General features: G+C 38.6%; 1 protein-coding gene across 2 annotated transcripts in view; it reads right to left on the bottom strand.

The window, feature by feature from the left end:
* The window catches only part of LOC100564663 (cytochrome P450 4A6), a 28,607-nt gene extending 19,634 nt beyond the window's left edge, over positions 1-8,973 (bottom strand). Inside the window, exons 1-5 of one of the 2 annotated variants that reach the window (XM_008116353.2) lie at positions 8,810-8,973; positions 7,719-7,785; positions 4,822-5,162; positions 1,665-1,806; positions 200-244 (exon numbers count right to left, since the gene is read on the bottom strand). In XM_008116353.2, coding sequence (XP_008114560.1) covers positions 200-244; positions 1,665-1,806; positions 4,822-5,010 — 376 coding nt within the window. In that variant the 5' untranslated portion in view covers positions 5,011-5,162; positions 7,719-7,785; positions 8,810-8,973. The remainder of the gene's footprint in view (positions 1-199; positions 245-1,664; positions 1,807-4,821; positions 5,163-7,718; positions 7,786-8,809) is intronic. The other variant, XM_008116352.2, reaches the window with a different exon arrangement.
* Between the last annotated feature and the right edge of the window lie 5,256 nt (positions 8,974-14,229).

The raw sequence follows: 14,229 nt of genomic DNA, 5'->3' as shown, positions 1-14,229 counted from the left end.
CTCTTTGTACCAACACAGATCATATTTATACTGTTTGCATAATTACTTCAGGGATGATATGGGGCAACTTCAGAAGATGGAATGAACTGACATCTTAACTTTAGAGGGATGGCTGAACTGCAGCTAGTGGGATCATAGTGCATATGCCTAGTGTAAAACATTTATAAAACTTTTTTTTACATTTTATAGTTCTACCTACCAATCCAGGGGAGCAAGAACTTATAGGTGACCATAGACTTGGGATCTGAAAAATATAATGCAAAATATTCTAGAAATAACAAAAACACAATAACAGAGTCAAGGATAAGTACAATCTGTAACATTGCAATAGTACCAATATGTCTGGGAGGAATATCTAGGGACTGAAGCACAATGCAAATCAGATTGGTTCTGATGATTCCCAGGCTTTCTTCCAAAGCAACCAGAACCAGTTACTGATCCCCACACAATTTCTTCTGTGTATCAGAAATATAGGCACTTTTCTCCACATACAGAAAATGAGGGAGAATTAATGAAGGCTTTCTCCATCTAATTCTGCCACATAATCTACAAGTGGTTCTGCAATCACTGTGTTTTAGTGGAAAGTTTGCACCTTAGTTTAATATTGCTTTTTTCTACAGTGTTCCTGGTCTTTGTGAACACATCATATGGTGAAATTAGTTCCACAGAATGTGAAGTGCATTGTAGATACTGGAGCACATTGTAGAATTGGGAACGGGGGCTACCAAAAATTCTCAAGAAATAGCTAGGCAACAAGGGGCCAATTACTTCCTGGGGTGGGTAATTGGTTACTTGATTGCTTCTCTTGATAGCTTCGCTTTCCCTTCTTGTTTATGTTGGAATTTTAAAATACACACATTTTAGAAGGTAAAGTGCAAAGTAATATGGTGAGTCACAGTGACTAGGTAAGTTGATGATGAAACCATGAATGCCGGATTGCATCGTATGTGGGTGTACAAGCAACCTGCGACCAATGGAGATTTGATGGATGGATGGTGACTGGATGTTGGAGATTTGTAGGAGAGAGAGCTGTGTATATTTGCTATAAATATCTATATTGCTGCAATTGAAGATAAAACCTTCCAGAGGGAAAGAAACTGTTGAGTCCACTATCTTCTGTTTTCTGCAAGTATCTCCCACACAAGAGTGCTTAAAATCGGCTTAGAGTCTGACTAGAGTAGCTTCCAGTGCTGTCTGAGGCACCTGCTCTTTCATTCTGTTTACAGAACCTGAGTGAACTTTTACCACTAAATTTTATTTCAGCACTGCTGACAGAGTTGTGTTTTCTGGTGTACTTGAGTCAGGAGGCTAGTTTAGGGAGCAAAGAATTAGAGCCAGAATGCACACAGTCCTGCCCTTCAACATCTTACTGCTGGTTCTCTACCATAGTCACTCTGACACCACATTGTAGAAAAAAATGTATCCGATACTCTAGGAAATGCTTCTTTCAGAGTTTAATTCTAACACAAAATAAATGATGAGTGTGGGGAAGACATCACATAAAAATCTAGAAGAAATATAAGCTTATATCCTATCAATAAGCCAGTCCCCACTATGCAAATAATAAATTTAACTCCTTCCCTGCTCATGCTGCAAGTGGATAAGTTGGGTCTTGCATTCTCAAAGTATTAATAAAGTGAATCGGACAGATACAAGAGACTTACCTCCACGACCAAATATAGCTTTGGCATAGTCCGGGTGAGAGACAATTAAAACAGCTGAAAAGCCACCAAACCATCTAGTAAAGGCATAAGGATATTTTTCTGCCCATTCCAGGCTTTTATTGAATTCATTTCCTTTACTGACCTACAATGACAGAAAGTAGATGGAAAAAATATACCATAAATTTTTCCTGATTATGTAGATGTTGTTTTGTACAAAGGTGGCTTGCATGTTCATAATATTCACAATGGGATTACAGTGTTCCCTCACTTATCGCGGGGGTCAGGTTCCAGGACCACCTGCAATAAGCGAAAGTCCGCGAAGTAGGGACGCTATATATTTATACATTATTTTAGTAGTTATACACTATTTTAAGTCTTTATCAACCAATCATGTGTTGATAAATCGCCTCCTTCTCCTCCTATTGCAGCTTGGGTTCCTTTTCTCTCCCTTTGGCTTCTCCTTCCTCCCTTCCTTAGGCTGTAAATTGTAATTTTTTATGATTTATAATATTCTTTTAGAGTTCATTGAAAAACCGTGAAACAGCGAATCCACCAAAAGTGAACCGCAAAGTAGTGAGGGAACACTGTATTATGTAGGCCATTAGGATCTGTTTCTGCGACTAACAGCAAAGAGAGATATTTTCAAGTTTTCAAAAATATGTATGATTTTTCTTTGATTGTCAACTACAGAAGCAAACAATTGGGTCAAACAGGATCACTTTATTTGTCCTACTTTCTATTTGAGTTGATTGAACCTGAAAGGAGCAACAGCGGGGAGCAATGTGATGCAGGTCCAGGTAACGTCACATGTCTACCCTCAGCCTTCACTTGGGCAAAACACATTAGCCCTGAGGGCAATCTAGTAGTTGGGTTGCTCCCCAGAGAAACCACTTAGAGTGATTCTACAGCCATTTTATTTGGTGTGTTGTCACATCAGTCTGCTTGTGTCCACAAAATGAAGAGTGTGTTATAGACTTCCTTCCCTGCTAGTGCAGTAAAGAATCCTAGGTGGGGCTGTTGAAAAATGCTTCAAGGGCATGGCTGGCCCAGAGGAGGCTACCTAACACCATTGGAGGGGCAATCGATTGTCTCTGCTCCTACCTGTCACATCCCCTTGTTTTAACCCCATGTGCCTCCAGTGCACTAACGCACATCTCTGCAGGAATTTGTGGAAGGGGGGGAGAGGAACCTGCACAGCAGTTTGACGCCAGGTTCCATGGGAAATGTAATATAAAACTGGTTCTTGGCAAACTGATTCCAAGATGGATTATAGTGTCAGCGTAGAAGTGTCCATGAGTGGAAGAGATGGCAGGGATTATCTCATTCAACTCCCAGCCATGAAGAAACACACCAATCTAAGCTCCCTTGAAAGACAGCTACCCATCCTTGGTTTAAAAACCTCCAAAGGAGACTACACCACACTCTGAGGGCCCTTCCACACACCCAGAATATTAAGGCTGAAAATGCCACCCTATCTGCTTTGAACTGGGTTATCTGAGTCCATACTGCCATTCATGCCAATTCAAAGCAAAAAATGTGGGATTATATTCAGCTGTGTGGAAGGAACCTTAGATAGTATATTTCTCTGTCAAACACCTCTTACCAACAGGAAGTTCTTCCTAATATTTAGGTGGAATCTCCTGTCTTGCAATTTGAATACATTGCTCCATCACTGAACTACGTAATTTGGATACATAATGCCAGTGAACTTGGTGATAAGGCTTGTCAATTTTACACTTTAACTTTGCACTCTTAACTATGACCCAGCATAAATAAGAAAATCTGGGAGTCAGGTTTTGGTCCATTTCTGACCAGCCTACTCTTTTCTAGGTTTCTTTCTTTCTAATTGCTGAGCTTTCCCCCCACATTTTAATCTCATTCTCTACAGAACAGTTAAAAGACATTAGTTAGGCAAACTACATACATTTGCAGCCAGTTGTTCTGTGGGTAATTGGCAATTATATCTTTCTTTGTGCTGTCCCAATTCAACTCTAAGGTCCCCCAAGACTATGCTACTAAGCCTTATTGATCATAAGTATAGACGCCCCTTGTGGCACAATGGGTTGAACACTTGTGCTGGCAGGACTGCTGACCGAAAGGTCAGTGGTTTGAATCCATGGAGCGGGGTGAGCTCCTGTCTGTCAGCTCCAGCTTCCCATGCAGGGACATGAGAGAAGCCCCCCACAGGATAGTAAAACATCTGGGCGTCCCCTGGGCAACGGCCTTGCAGACTGTCAATTCTCTCATACCAGAAGTGATTTGCAGTTTCTCAAGTCACTCCTAACATGAAAAAAAATCATGAGTATCATTGGTCCACAGCATCCTGCCAGGGAGTCTTGAAACATAAGCTCAGCTTCACTGGGCTGATTAGCCTCCTGGCTTTTCCAAAACATTGCTTATATCAGCATCAGTCTTTGACACCAATGTCAACAATTGTTCAAGAACTGCAAAGAAATCTCATTATTAATCCATACCCTGTGTGCTTCTGCATTTCCCAGATAGCAAGAGGCCCAGGGCAGAGGAGGAGGAGGAGGGGGGGGGAATAATATACCATAATATTCGAGTATAAACCAAGTTTTTCAGCCCCTTTTAAGACTGAAAAAGCCCCTCTCAGCTTATACTTGAGTGAGGGTCCTGGCCGACTTATATTTGGGGTGGCTTATACTCGAGTATATAGATAATCAAAGTTGGACAGTCTTATCTTATTGAAGTATTATCTTACATTACAGTTTTATGTAAATATTGAAAAACATTTACCCTACTGATGCCTCAATTAATGTAACTGTATTGGTATCTATTTTTATTTTTGAAATTTACCAGTAGCTGCTGCATTTCCCACCCTAGTCTTATGCTCGAGTCAATACATTTTCCTGGTTTTTTTTTTTGTGGTAAAATTAGGTGCCTCGGCTTATATTCGGGTCGGCTTATACTTGAGTATATATGGTACTCTGTTTATGGATCTTAATAGTCTAAGCAAAGCATAAACCATTTTTATGTAATTGTGCCATTTTGCTTAATTTGTTGAGAGCACCATACAATATGTTGCTCTTTCGTTGACAAGGAGAATCATTTCTCTTGCCCTTGTTTGTGAAGACAAGACAAGCAAGGCCCTATATATTTACCATCTCTTTTTGACCACTCTTGTCATTTTTCTCACCTGCTTGTTGTTGCCAAAAAACCAGTGGCTTGGAGGTCCTGGGAAGCTTTTAAAGTTTCTGAGCAGCTTCTTTTTCCTCCAGTACAGTTGAAGGGCTTTCAACAGTGCACATATCAAGATGAATCCAATCAACAGATATAGAAGTGAAGGAGAGGGGCCTGCTCTTATTCTTTCCAGAATGGAAGACATGGTGGCACAGGTTCGTCCTTATCTGAGAGCAGCGTTGCAGTTGGCTTTTTATTTCTCCGTCTGAGTTTCAGAAATCAGCAACCAGAGACATACCTCTCACACCTCTGGACACCAATGACTGTCCTGGAATGTTAAGCTGATTCTCCTTTCAGCTGGAAAGATTTATAGGACAAAGGTCATTAGCCTGTTTTCTAAAGTGGAAAGTTTTAAGAATTCTGGCAATTCAAAGAAAAAAATGCTGCAACCTATGCTCATCAGTTGGTGATATGGAGGGGTGTTCTTATTATGCAGATGTCCCTATTAATTCAGTAAAGAGGTTAATCATGGGTGTGTATGCACCCATGACTTCTTGATTTGAGGATGTTCTACTAATGTCACTGCCTCTGAATCGGATGTAAAGTGGATTGCGAAGACCGGGAGAAAAGTTTTCCTACGGTGACACACAGCTCGTGCAACGCTTAGGGCTTATGTTGTTCCATTGTTGTCTAGATGACCCTCTTCTTGTGCTGTAAACTTGGTGAAGATCAGAGCAATGAATGGTAGGACAACTTCCATTGAAAGTCATTGGGTACACAAACATCATTTAAATCAGTAGTTCTCAACCTGTGAATCCCCAGGTGTTTTGGTCTACAACTTCCAGAAATCCCAGCCAGTTTATCAGATGTTAGGATTTCTGGGAATTGAAGGCCAAAACATCGGGAACTCACAGGTTGAGAACCACTGATTTAAGTGATCTTGGGCAATTCACACGCTCTCAAACTGAGAAAAGGATAGAAACAAATCCATTCTTGGGACAAATCTTGTCAAGAAAACCCTGTGCCTTAGGGTCATCATAATTTAGAAATGCAATTACAAATTGTAAAACCATTGTTGAAAAAAATCTTCTCTGGGTCCCTGGATAATTACTAACTAATGTCCAGTATTACATTTTTGGGCAAAATGCTGTAGAAGTTGCCAGTACGGGGGGGGGGGGGGGGGGGGGGGTGTTGGATGAGATGGACCATTTAAATTATTTTCAATCTGGTTTTAAGCCTGGTTATTGGGCACAGAGAGATTTGGTCACCTTGGTGGTTGACCTGTGACAATACCAGACAAGGGGAACCTCTTGATCATTTTTATCCTATAAGCAGCCAAAGAGATACTATGATATCCTTCTGTGCAGTACCTGATGAAGTAGACTTGAAACTATGAAAGCTTATGCTACCAACTTCTTTCCCTCAGTTCATCTACAACAGTATTTTTCAATCTGTGCTTTTCCAGGTGTTTTGGACTTCAGCTCCCAGAAATCCCAGCCAGTTTACCAGCTGTTAGGAATTGTGGGATCTGAAATCCAAAACATCTGGAAGATCACAGTTTGAGAAACTTTGATCTACAAGATTCTTTGCATAATGATCTGGATTAAGACAGGTATGGCCCTTTCTAAGGTAAAGGTAAAGTCCTTAGTTCAGTCCAGTCATGTCCGACTCTGGGGGTTGGTGCTCATCTCCATTTCTAAGCCAAAGAGACAGCGTTGTCCATAGACACCTCCAAGGTTATGTGGCTGGCATGACTGCATGGAGCGCCATTACCTTCCTGCTGGAGCAGTACATATTGATCTACTCACATTTGCATGCTTTTAAACTGCTAGGTTGGCAGAAGCTGGAGCTAACAGCAGGTGCTTACTCTGCTCCCCGGATTCGAACCTGTAACCTTTCGGTCTGCAAGTTCAGCAGCTCAGTGCTCTAACACACTGTGCCACCAGGGGCTCCTGGCCCTGCCCTATACACTACACTGCCCTATATCCCAGGATCTGATTCCAGATTACCTGATTTAAACTGAATTATATGAGTTTCCACAGCCAAATAATCTGGAATAAACAGATAATCTGGGATCAGATCCTGAGATACAAGAACAGTGTGGAAGGGGCCTAAGTCTTTGATCTTTAAAGTTTGTTAAGGCTTTGTTTTAATTTTTAATTCAATATTTTTTCAAAATTTGGTGGAGGGATCTGCATTGCTGTATTACTATTGAAATACTTTGTTTGTTTTTATTTCTGTTTGCAGGCTGAGTTGCAACCTTTCATGCAATGAAAAGGGAGGTAAAGGTGGTGACAAATACATGACCAACAACTGACTTGGGAGCACAAAGGCTACAACTTTATTAAACATTTTACAACAGTTTAAGTTGGCCTCACAGGAGGCCTAGATTCAAAATTGAACGTAGTCATTGAATGATTAAAAGCACCTCTGTCCCAGTGAAGGAGGCAGCCAAGGAATGGTAACAGAGAAGCCACTCAGGTGTACAGCCATTTGAACAATGGAGTTATTATACCCTGTCCCCCCAAAAAACTATTCTATGTGCAGAATAACTTGCCTTTCATCAACCTTCAAGGAATCTCATATATTCCATAATTCACAGCTTGAAAAAATTCACACTCCACCCCAAAAAATTTTTTTAAAAAACAACAAAAAACCAAATCTCAATGTTGTCTTTTATGTAAGGAACACCATTTTACTAAGCCATTATATAATAATGGGACTTGAACATCCATAGTTTTAGAGCCAAAACCTAGTGGATATCAAAGGCCCACTGTTTTCAGCTTTATGACTAGAAGTTGTCTCTGCCATTCCCAATGGAAGGTGCAGCACACATATTTTAAAAATAAATAGAGTAAATATTGCATCACACAGTAAAAGACCTCATTTGTTTATTTCATCAGTAGTTTTTACCTGGTATTTCAAAATGAAATTGAAGGAGAGAACACAATGATGCAAAGCCATAAGGAATTCTGAGAAGCTGTGAACAATAAGAGATTAAAGGCTTATGGTTTACAGTCACTCTTCAACTGTGGCATTTTTTATTTTGGCATTTCTTGCGCTTAAATAATAAAGTGTGACTCATTAATAAAATTAATTGGCTGTAAATAAAAGAGGGATGGATTTTCTTCTAGAGGAACAAAATTAAGAATCTTCATCAGGAAAGTATAAGAGAAATATTGCATTCACAAGTCCAATTTATGTTCAAAAATTGTTAGCAGATTCCTTTACAGTTGATCCTATTGCTACTCAATAGTATATGTCTAAATAAACATGGATTTTGGACGAGAGATAGAGCAAGGATGCACAAATATTGAATTTTCAAGTGCTTTGTATGACAACGCCTATAAATCCTTATCTTTGGACATGATAGGTGGGCATGGTGGGAGTTGTAGGCAAACATCTGGAAAGTGAATGGTCTCTCAGTTTATAGGTACTGGGGCTTTATTTATACACTATCAAAATAATTTACTGATTGTGAAAATCATGTGCTGGATTAGAAAGAGTTAACTAATTCATACTCCCCTCTTTCTTTCTTCTATTCCAAAGGATCTTTCCCACAGTCAGGGGCATAGCCAAAAAAAATATTCAGGAGAGGTTTTGAAAATTTCAGGGGGGGGGGGGTTGAACCTCTAAAACAACCCCCCCCCCCTCCCCGGCTACAGACCTGTCAATATCTGCTTGAGATAGTGCCTGGAGGGACTCTTAATTTTTTGCATCTCATAGACTTAGCATGAGGATTTGGTTAACCAGTTAAAATTCATGAGTAAACCAGTTGTTTTTTTTATCTGAAAAATTTGGGTTGAACCCCTAACCCCCACCCCCCACCCCCACCCCCCACCCCACCCCCCCGGCTACAGGCCTGCCCACAGTGGCTTTATAGAGAGGAAAGAAGGAATTTTCTGATTCTTTTGCATCTGATTCACTAAAAGACTAATCAGAATGCAAGAGAATAGTACAACAATTCCAGACTCAAATCTTGAAATTTTGTTCAAGCTACTCACCCAGAATGCCAAGAGAACAAAATCCAAGGACGTGTCCCAAATATAGAGACAGGGAGGAGTGTTAGGTGCTGGAGATATCCTTCCCTTCAGTTCATGGCTGGAGTCTGAGGCAAAGTAGGGAATTTGCCAACTGCAGCTCTTTATGGTGCCTCATTCTATTTCTCCTCACGGAGTGCTTATTGCTGTTGAGTAAGAAGTTTGTTGACACAGCCAAGGGCAGATTTAACTGATTCAGCCAAGGGCAGATTTAACCGGTTCCTGGTAGCTCAGGTGTCCCATACTATAGCTAATGTCCAGTAGAGTTACAACTCACTTATGTCATTTTTATGGTAAAGGTGGCCAGCATGTACCTTCAGCAATTCAAGTTTTTAATGTAAGATCTTGCCACAAATGTTATATGGAGCACAACTGTGTGCATTCAAAAATGTCAAGAAACATCCTTAGTCTTCCAAGCTGTGTGCCTAGTGTAATCTTGCTACTAGAGACAGGTCAGATCTCTGTCAAGTCTCGGATCTGGATATATAAACTAAACTTTTGGCTAAAATTGATGCTTATGCCTAAAGGTTTGGCCTCATTGACCCTTAGTGATCTATTACAATCAAGATGGAAAAAGTTAGTTGATGAGAAAATCCTAAACCTGGGATTCTCACCAAACACCATCCTAACTGGGCTACACAAAAGCGAAAGAAAACATAGACAGCGTATCTGGTACATTGAACTGCAAAACTACCTAAACACAGCTTCTGTTCTTCCAGTCTTTAAAGACAATGGGAAGGTGCTTCTTCCCACAGAGTACTTAGATAACCTTATTATCCCAAAACATAGGAAGGCCTTCTCTTTGGCTAAATTCAATGTACTCCCTTCTGCTGTTCTTAAGGGAAGATATAACAAAGTACCATACAATGAATGCCTATGTCCCTGTGAGGCTGAGGCAGTGGAAACTGTGGAGCATGTCTTGTTGTACTGCTCTTTTACCGAAACCTTCGTAAACATTTTATAAATCCAGTTTTAGAAAGTTTACCAGGAAGATCTGTAAGGTTTTATGTTGATTATCTTTTGGTTGACCAAGATCCCAAAATTACTGCCAAAGTTGCTAGCTTTTGTGCAGCAGCAGCAATAGGTTGTCAGCGCAAGACGTTGTCACAGTCTTAGGTTTTAATATTTACTTCAGTTTTTACCTTTGTTATTTTAGTATAGAAATATTTAATACCGTTTTTAACTACCATATTCAATACTTGGTTTTAACCCTGTTTTTGACAGTGTTTCTTAATACCTGAAAGTATACCCTGTTTCCCCGAAAATAAGACAGTGTCTTATATTAATTTTTGCTCCCAAAGATGCACTAGGTCTTATTTTCAGGGGATGTCTTATTTTTCCATGAAGAAGAATTCACATTTATTGTTGAACAAAAAAATGAACATTTATTATATACTGTACAGTAGTTGTCATCACAAACCAGCATAACCAGACAAACTGTGAATCCTATCAAGAATTTCTTGTTACTACCATTATTTCCATGTACAACACTCTACGGTATATACATTTACCGATCATGCATGCTCTGGTGTTCTGTTCTTTGGGCATGCTTCCAAACAAAAACTTTGCTAGGTCTTACTTTCAGGGAGGCCTTATATTTAGCAATTCAGCAAAACCTCTACTAGGTCTTATTTTCTGGGGATGTCTTATTTTAGGGGAAACAGGGTATGTTTCTATTCTATTCTGATGCTTGTACATTTTCTATTGCTGGTCATTGACTGTAATAAATATATATATATAAAGTGGCCAAAGAATACTATACCTCAGCAACACTACCATCTTGCATTTATTCATAGTTGATTTTTGTGCTTTTATTATTCTATTCAGACTGTACATTTACATTCTCACCTTGATCCTGCTTATAATAAATAAAATACCTTAAGTGTACATTCTCTAATGAAAATTTTATAGGACCAAATACTTAAAGAGATTTTCCATGTGCATTACTGAGTGTCCTTACTTGCTAAACTGGAGTATCATTTTTGACATGGAGAAATAGTGGAGATGGAAAGATAAAAAGAACTGTGATTATTGGTATACCAATTATAAGGTAAAGGTAAAGGTTTCCCCTTGACATTAAATCTAGTCATGTCCAAGACTGGGGCGTAATGCTCCTCTCCATTTCTAAGTCAAAGAGCCGGCGTTGTCCGTAGACGCTTCTAAGGTCATGTGGCTGGCATGACTGCATGGTGCACCATTACCTTCCCGCCAAATCAATACTTATTGATCTACTCACATTTGCATGTTTTCAAACTGCTAGGTTGGCAGAAGCTGGGGCTAACAGCGGGAGCTCACTCTGCTCCTCAGATTCAAACCACCAACCTTTCAGTCTGCAAGTTCAGCAGCTCACCGGTTTATTACATTTTATACTGAAATCTAAATATTCAAAAGAAGAATATTGGGAAATGATGTCTTGTGGCACCTTCACATGGCAGCTACAATAGAATTGAATTAAGCAGTCCTCCCCAATCACATTCTTTTGAAACCTACTCCATTCCTAATAAAACAACACTCACTGGTACAGAAAGGCAGCCAGAGATAAAAGATAAGTCATCTGCACCCATGAGAAGTTTTGAAAAAGGTTTCTTGCCTGAAGCTTTCTCTTCTCATAGGAAATTGCTTGGGTATTGAAGACCATGTGCTGCTCTAAAGGTGCAAATATTGATGGGGCTAAAAAGATGTCTGTTGCCCCTGGGAGTAACACGATAAACAAGGGGTAGTTTGGAATGGGTTTTCATAGTAGTATCATGGAGCAAAATGGACAAAGGTCATTTACTAATATTTTAACAATTGTTCCAGCATACATAACAGACTTTTCTTGAGTTTTTAGTTCTGGTTGTTCAAAGAATTTGGTATGCAGATATTCTTATTATGCAGAATTCCCAATGTTAAATTTAATCCAATATATTTATTGTGTCATCCTAACAACATAACAAATAGCTTTAAAATGCTCTATATAGATCATCATGATCATCATCATCATTTAATTACTTATTAATCGCCCTCCATCCAAGATGCTCTAGGCGATTTACAAGATAAAATTGTAAAGGATAAAAATACATACATACAAATATTGATAAAATTAACATAGATTAAAAGCTCTAGTAAAGAGCCAGGTCTTGAGTGCTAGGGTAAAAGGCCCTAACTCACGCATGGCTCTCATATAGGGCGGCAAAGCATTCCATAAGGCAGGGGCAGAAATAGAAAAAGCTCTGCGTCTGGTCCTTTCCAAGTGCACTTCTCTAGGACCCGGTATATATAGTAAGTCACGTTGGGATGGTTGCTGCGATATAATAATAATAATAATAATAATAATAATAATAATAATTATAATTATAATTATAATTATAATTATAATTATTATTATTATACCCCGCCCCATCTCCCCGAAGGGACTCGGGGTGGCTTACATGGGGCCTTGCCCGATAAAACAATCAAATATCAAAACACAGCAATAAAACCATTATCCAATAAAAACATCAATATCAATAAAAACAATCATTAAAATCGACATAAAACATACAATATTAACACAGGAGACTAATTCATAGAACCCAGGCAAAGTGCAGAATAAAAATTTATAGATATAAAAATACAAAAAGCACTCCATAGTTTACATGCAACAACCAAAGAAATTACAAAATAATATAAAAGTTAAAAATGTTTCAAGTTGTAGGTAAATTTCTAAGCTGCCAACATGAAAATCAAGTTACTGTAATACTCTTGAGTATCCATAGCAACTTGTGGTAATTTTGTGTTTATGTGTGTCTAATCTCTTGCATTCAAATCAAAGAGAGAGAGAGAAACCATTTTAAGTGTTACATAACTATTAGAATTACTAAGGGGCTCTCCACATGGGGCTAAAATGAGCGGCATGCACTGGTTTAGCCCAGGTCACCCACAGAGCTCTCTGGCTCCCATTAGACGACGCCAGCACGGCTCTGTAGGTGAAGGAGCATATAAAGTACAATGTCTTCCATCTGATATTGGCTATAAAAACATAATTTGTTTACAAATGGCATCCACCTAAAATGCAGTTGGCATTACTTGTGAAAACAATTAAGTACAGGCATTTCTTAAAGAAGAGGGCTTGTGCTCACTAAAACACCTGGAGCTAAAATTCTCAGCTTTCAAAAAAGTGAAACAATATTTTGCAAACATTCAATGAGAGCATCTCTTTCTTCCACATGGATGGCCCACCTCATAACTGTGTCCTTCTTCTGTACAGTTGGAAAAAGTGCATCCACAATGACAAAAAGGTAGATTGAGGCATGGCTCATTTGGTTTCTTGACTTGAGTTCGGCATACATATACATTCACTTCCTGAAATTTGACTGAGGCCTCATCTACACTGCCATATCATCCAGATGATCAAAACAGATAATCTACATTATCTGCTTTGAATTGGATTATATGAGTCTACACTGCCATATCATCCAGTTCAAAGCAGATAATCTGTATTTTATATGGCAGTGTAGAAGGGGCCTTAACATTCATTTTATCAACTAACAAAAATGACAACCAGGTGCAAACCACTAGGTGGCAGCAAAGGGATTTAGAAAGCACAGTTCTAATGCTTATGAGATGCATGAGAAGAATAGTGAAGTATTCAATGAATTAGCCTGAACTAAATTTAGGGACGATTTTCTACTGTTCAAGTATTGTTAGATCTCATATCATTTTCCAAGATAAAATGTTTCTCCTGTAACAGCAGTGCTTGTAGACAAGAAACTAAAGTTCAGTGACTTAACCTCTCCCTCCCAAAAAACCTCAAAAAACACACAGGAAACCCCTGTATAAACAAACAAAAGCTCATGACCATCAGTTTGTATAGCAGGTTTAAAGAGCTGTAATGCATATAATTTTAAATTTAAAAAAAGAGATAAAGGAAATTGGATGATACAATAAAATCCATAATCCACAAGGAGAAATAGCTTTATTAGGCCAACTCCAAAGGAAGAAATGTATTCTGCAAGCCTCTGGAGTTTCACTGGTTTTTTCATGAGATAAAAATGTTTAAAATCATACATATGAAAAAGGTGACACTTTTAGAGTGGTTCTATTCCCTTTATAATATTTTGATTATTTTTTATAAGTTGTTACATGGACAAACCTCTATGTATTTACATGACCAGTTCAACAAAACAAATCAGCCATGAATTTGAAGTCCTTAAAAAAATTAATTGTTATTCCTTTTTAAGTTCTTTTATTGTTGTTATTTTTTTAAAGACAAAAAAGGAACACACCAATGTCATATATAACTATCACAACATGCATCTATATATTATTTACGACTACTTTACAATATTCTTCAGACCTTCAAATATTAGTTCCTCAATAGAATGCAGTTTTCTAAAATTTGTGATTGTAAACCTTTTAATAAT

Source organism: Anolis carolinensis, chromosome 4 (assembly GCF_035594765.1).
Source record: "Anolis carolinensis isolate JA03-04 chromosome 4, rAnoCar3.1.pri, whole genome shotgun sequence".
In the NCBI taxonomy this organism is placed as follows: Eukaryota; Metazoa; Chordata; class Lepidosauria; order Squamata; family Dactyloidae; genus Anolis; species Anolis carolinensis.
This window is presented reverse-complemented; position numbering and strand designations above follow the sequence as displayed.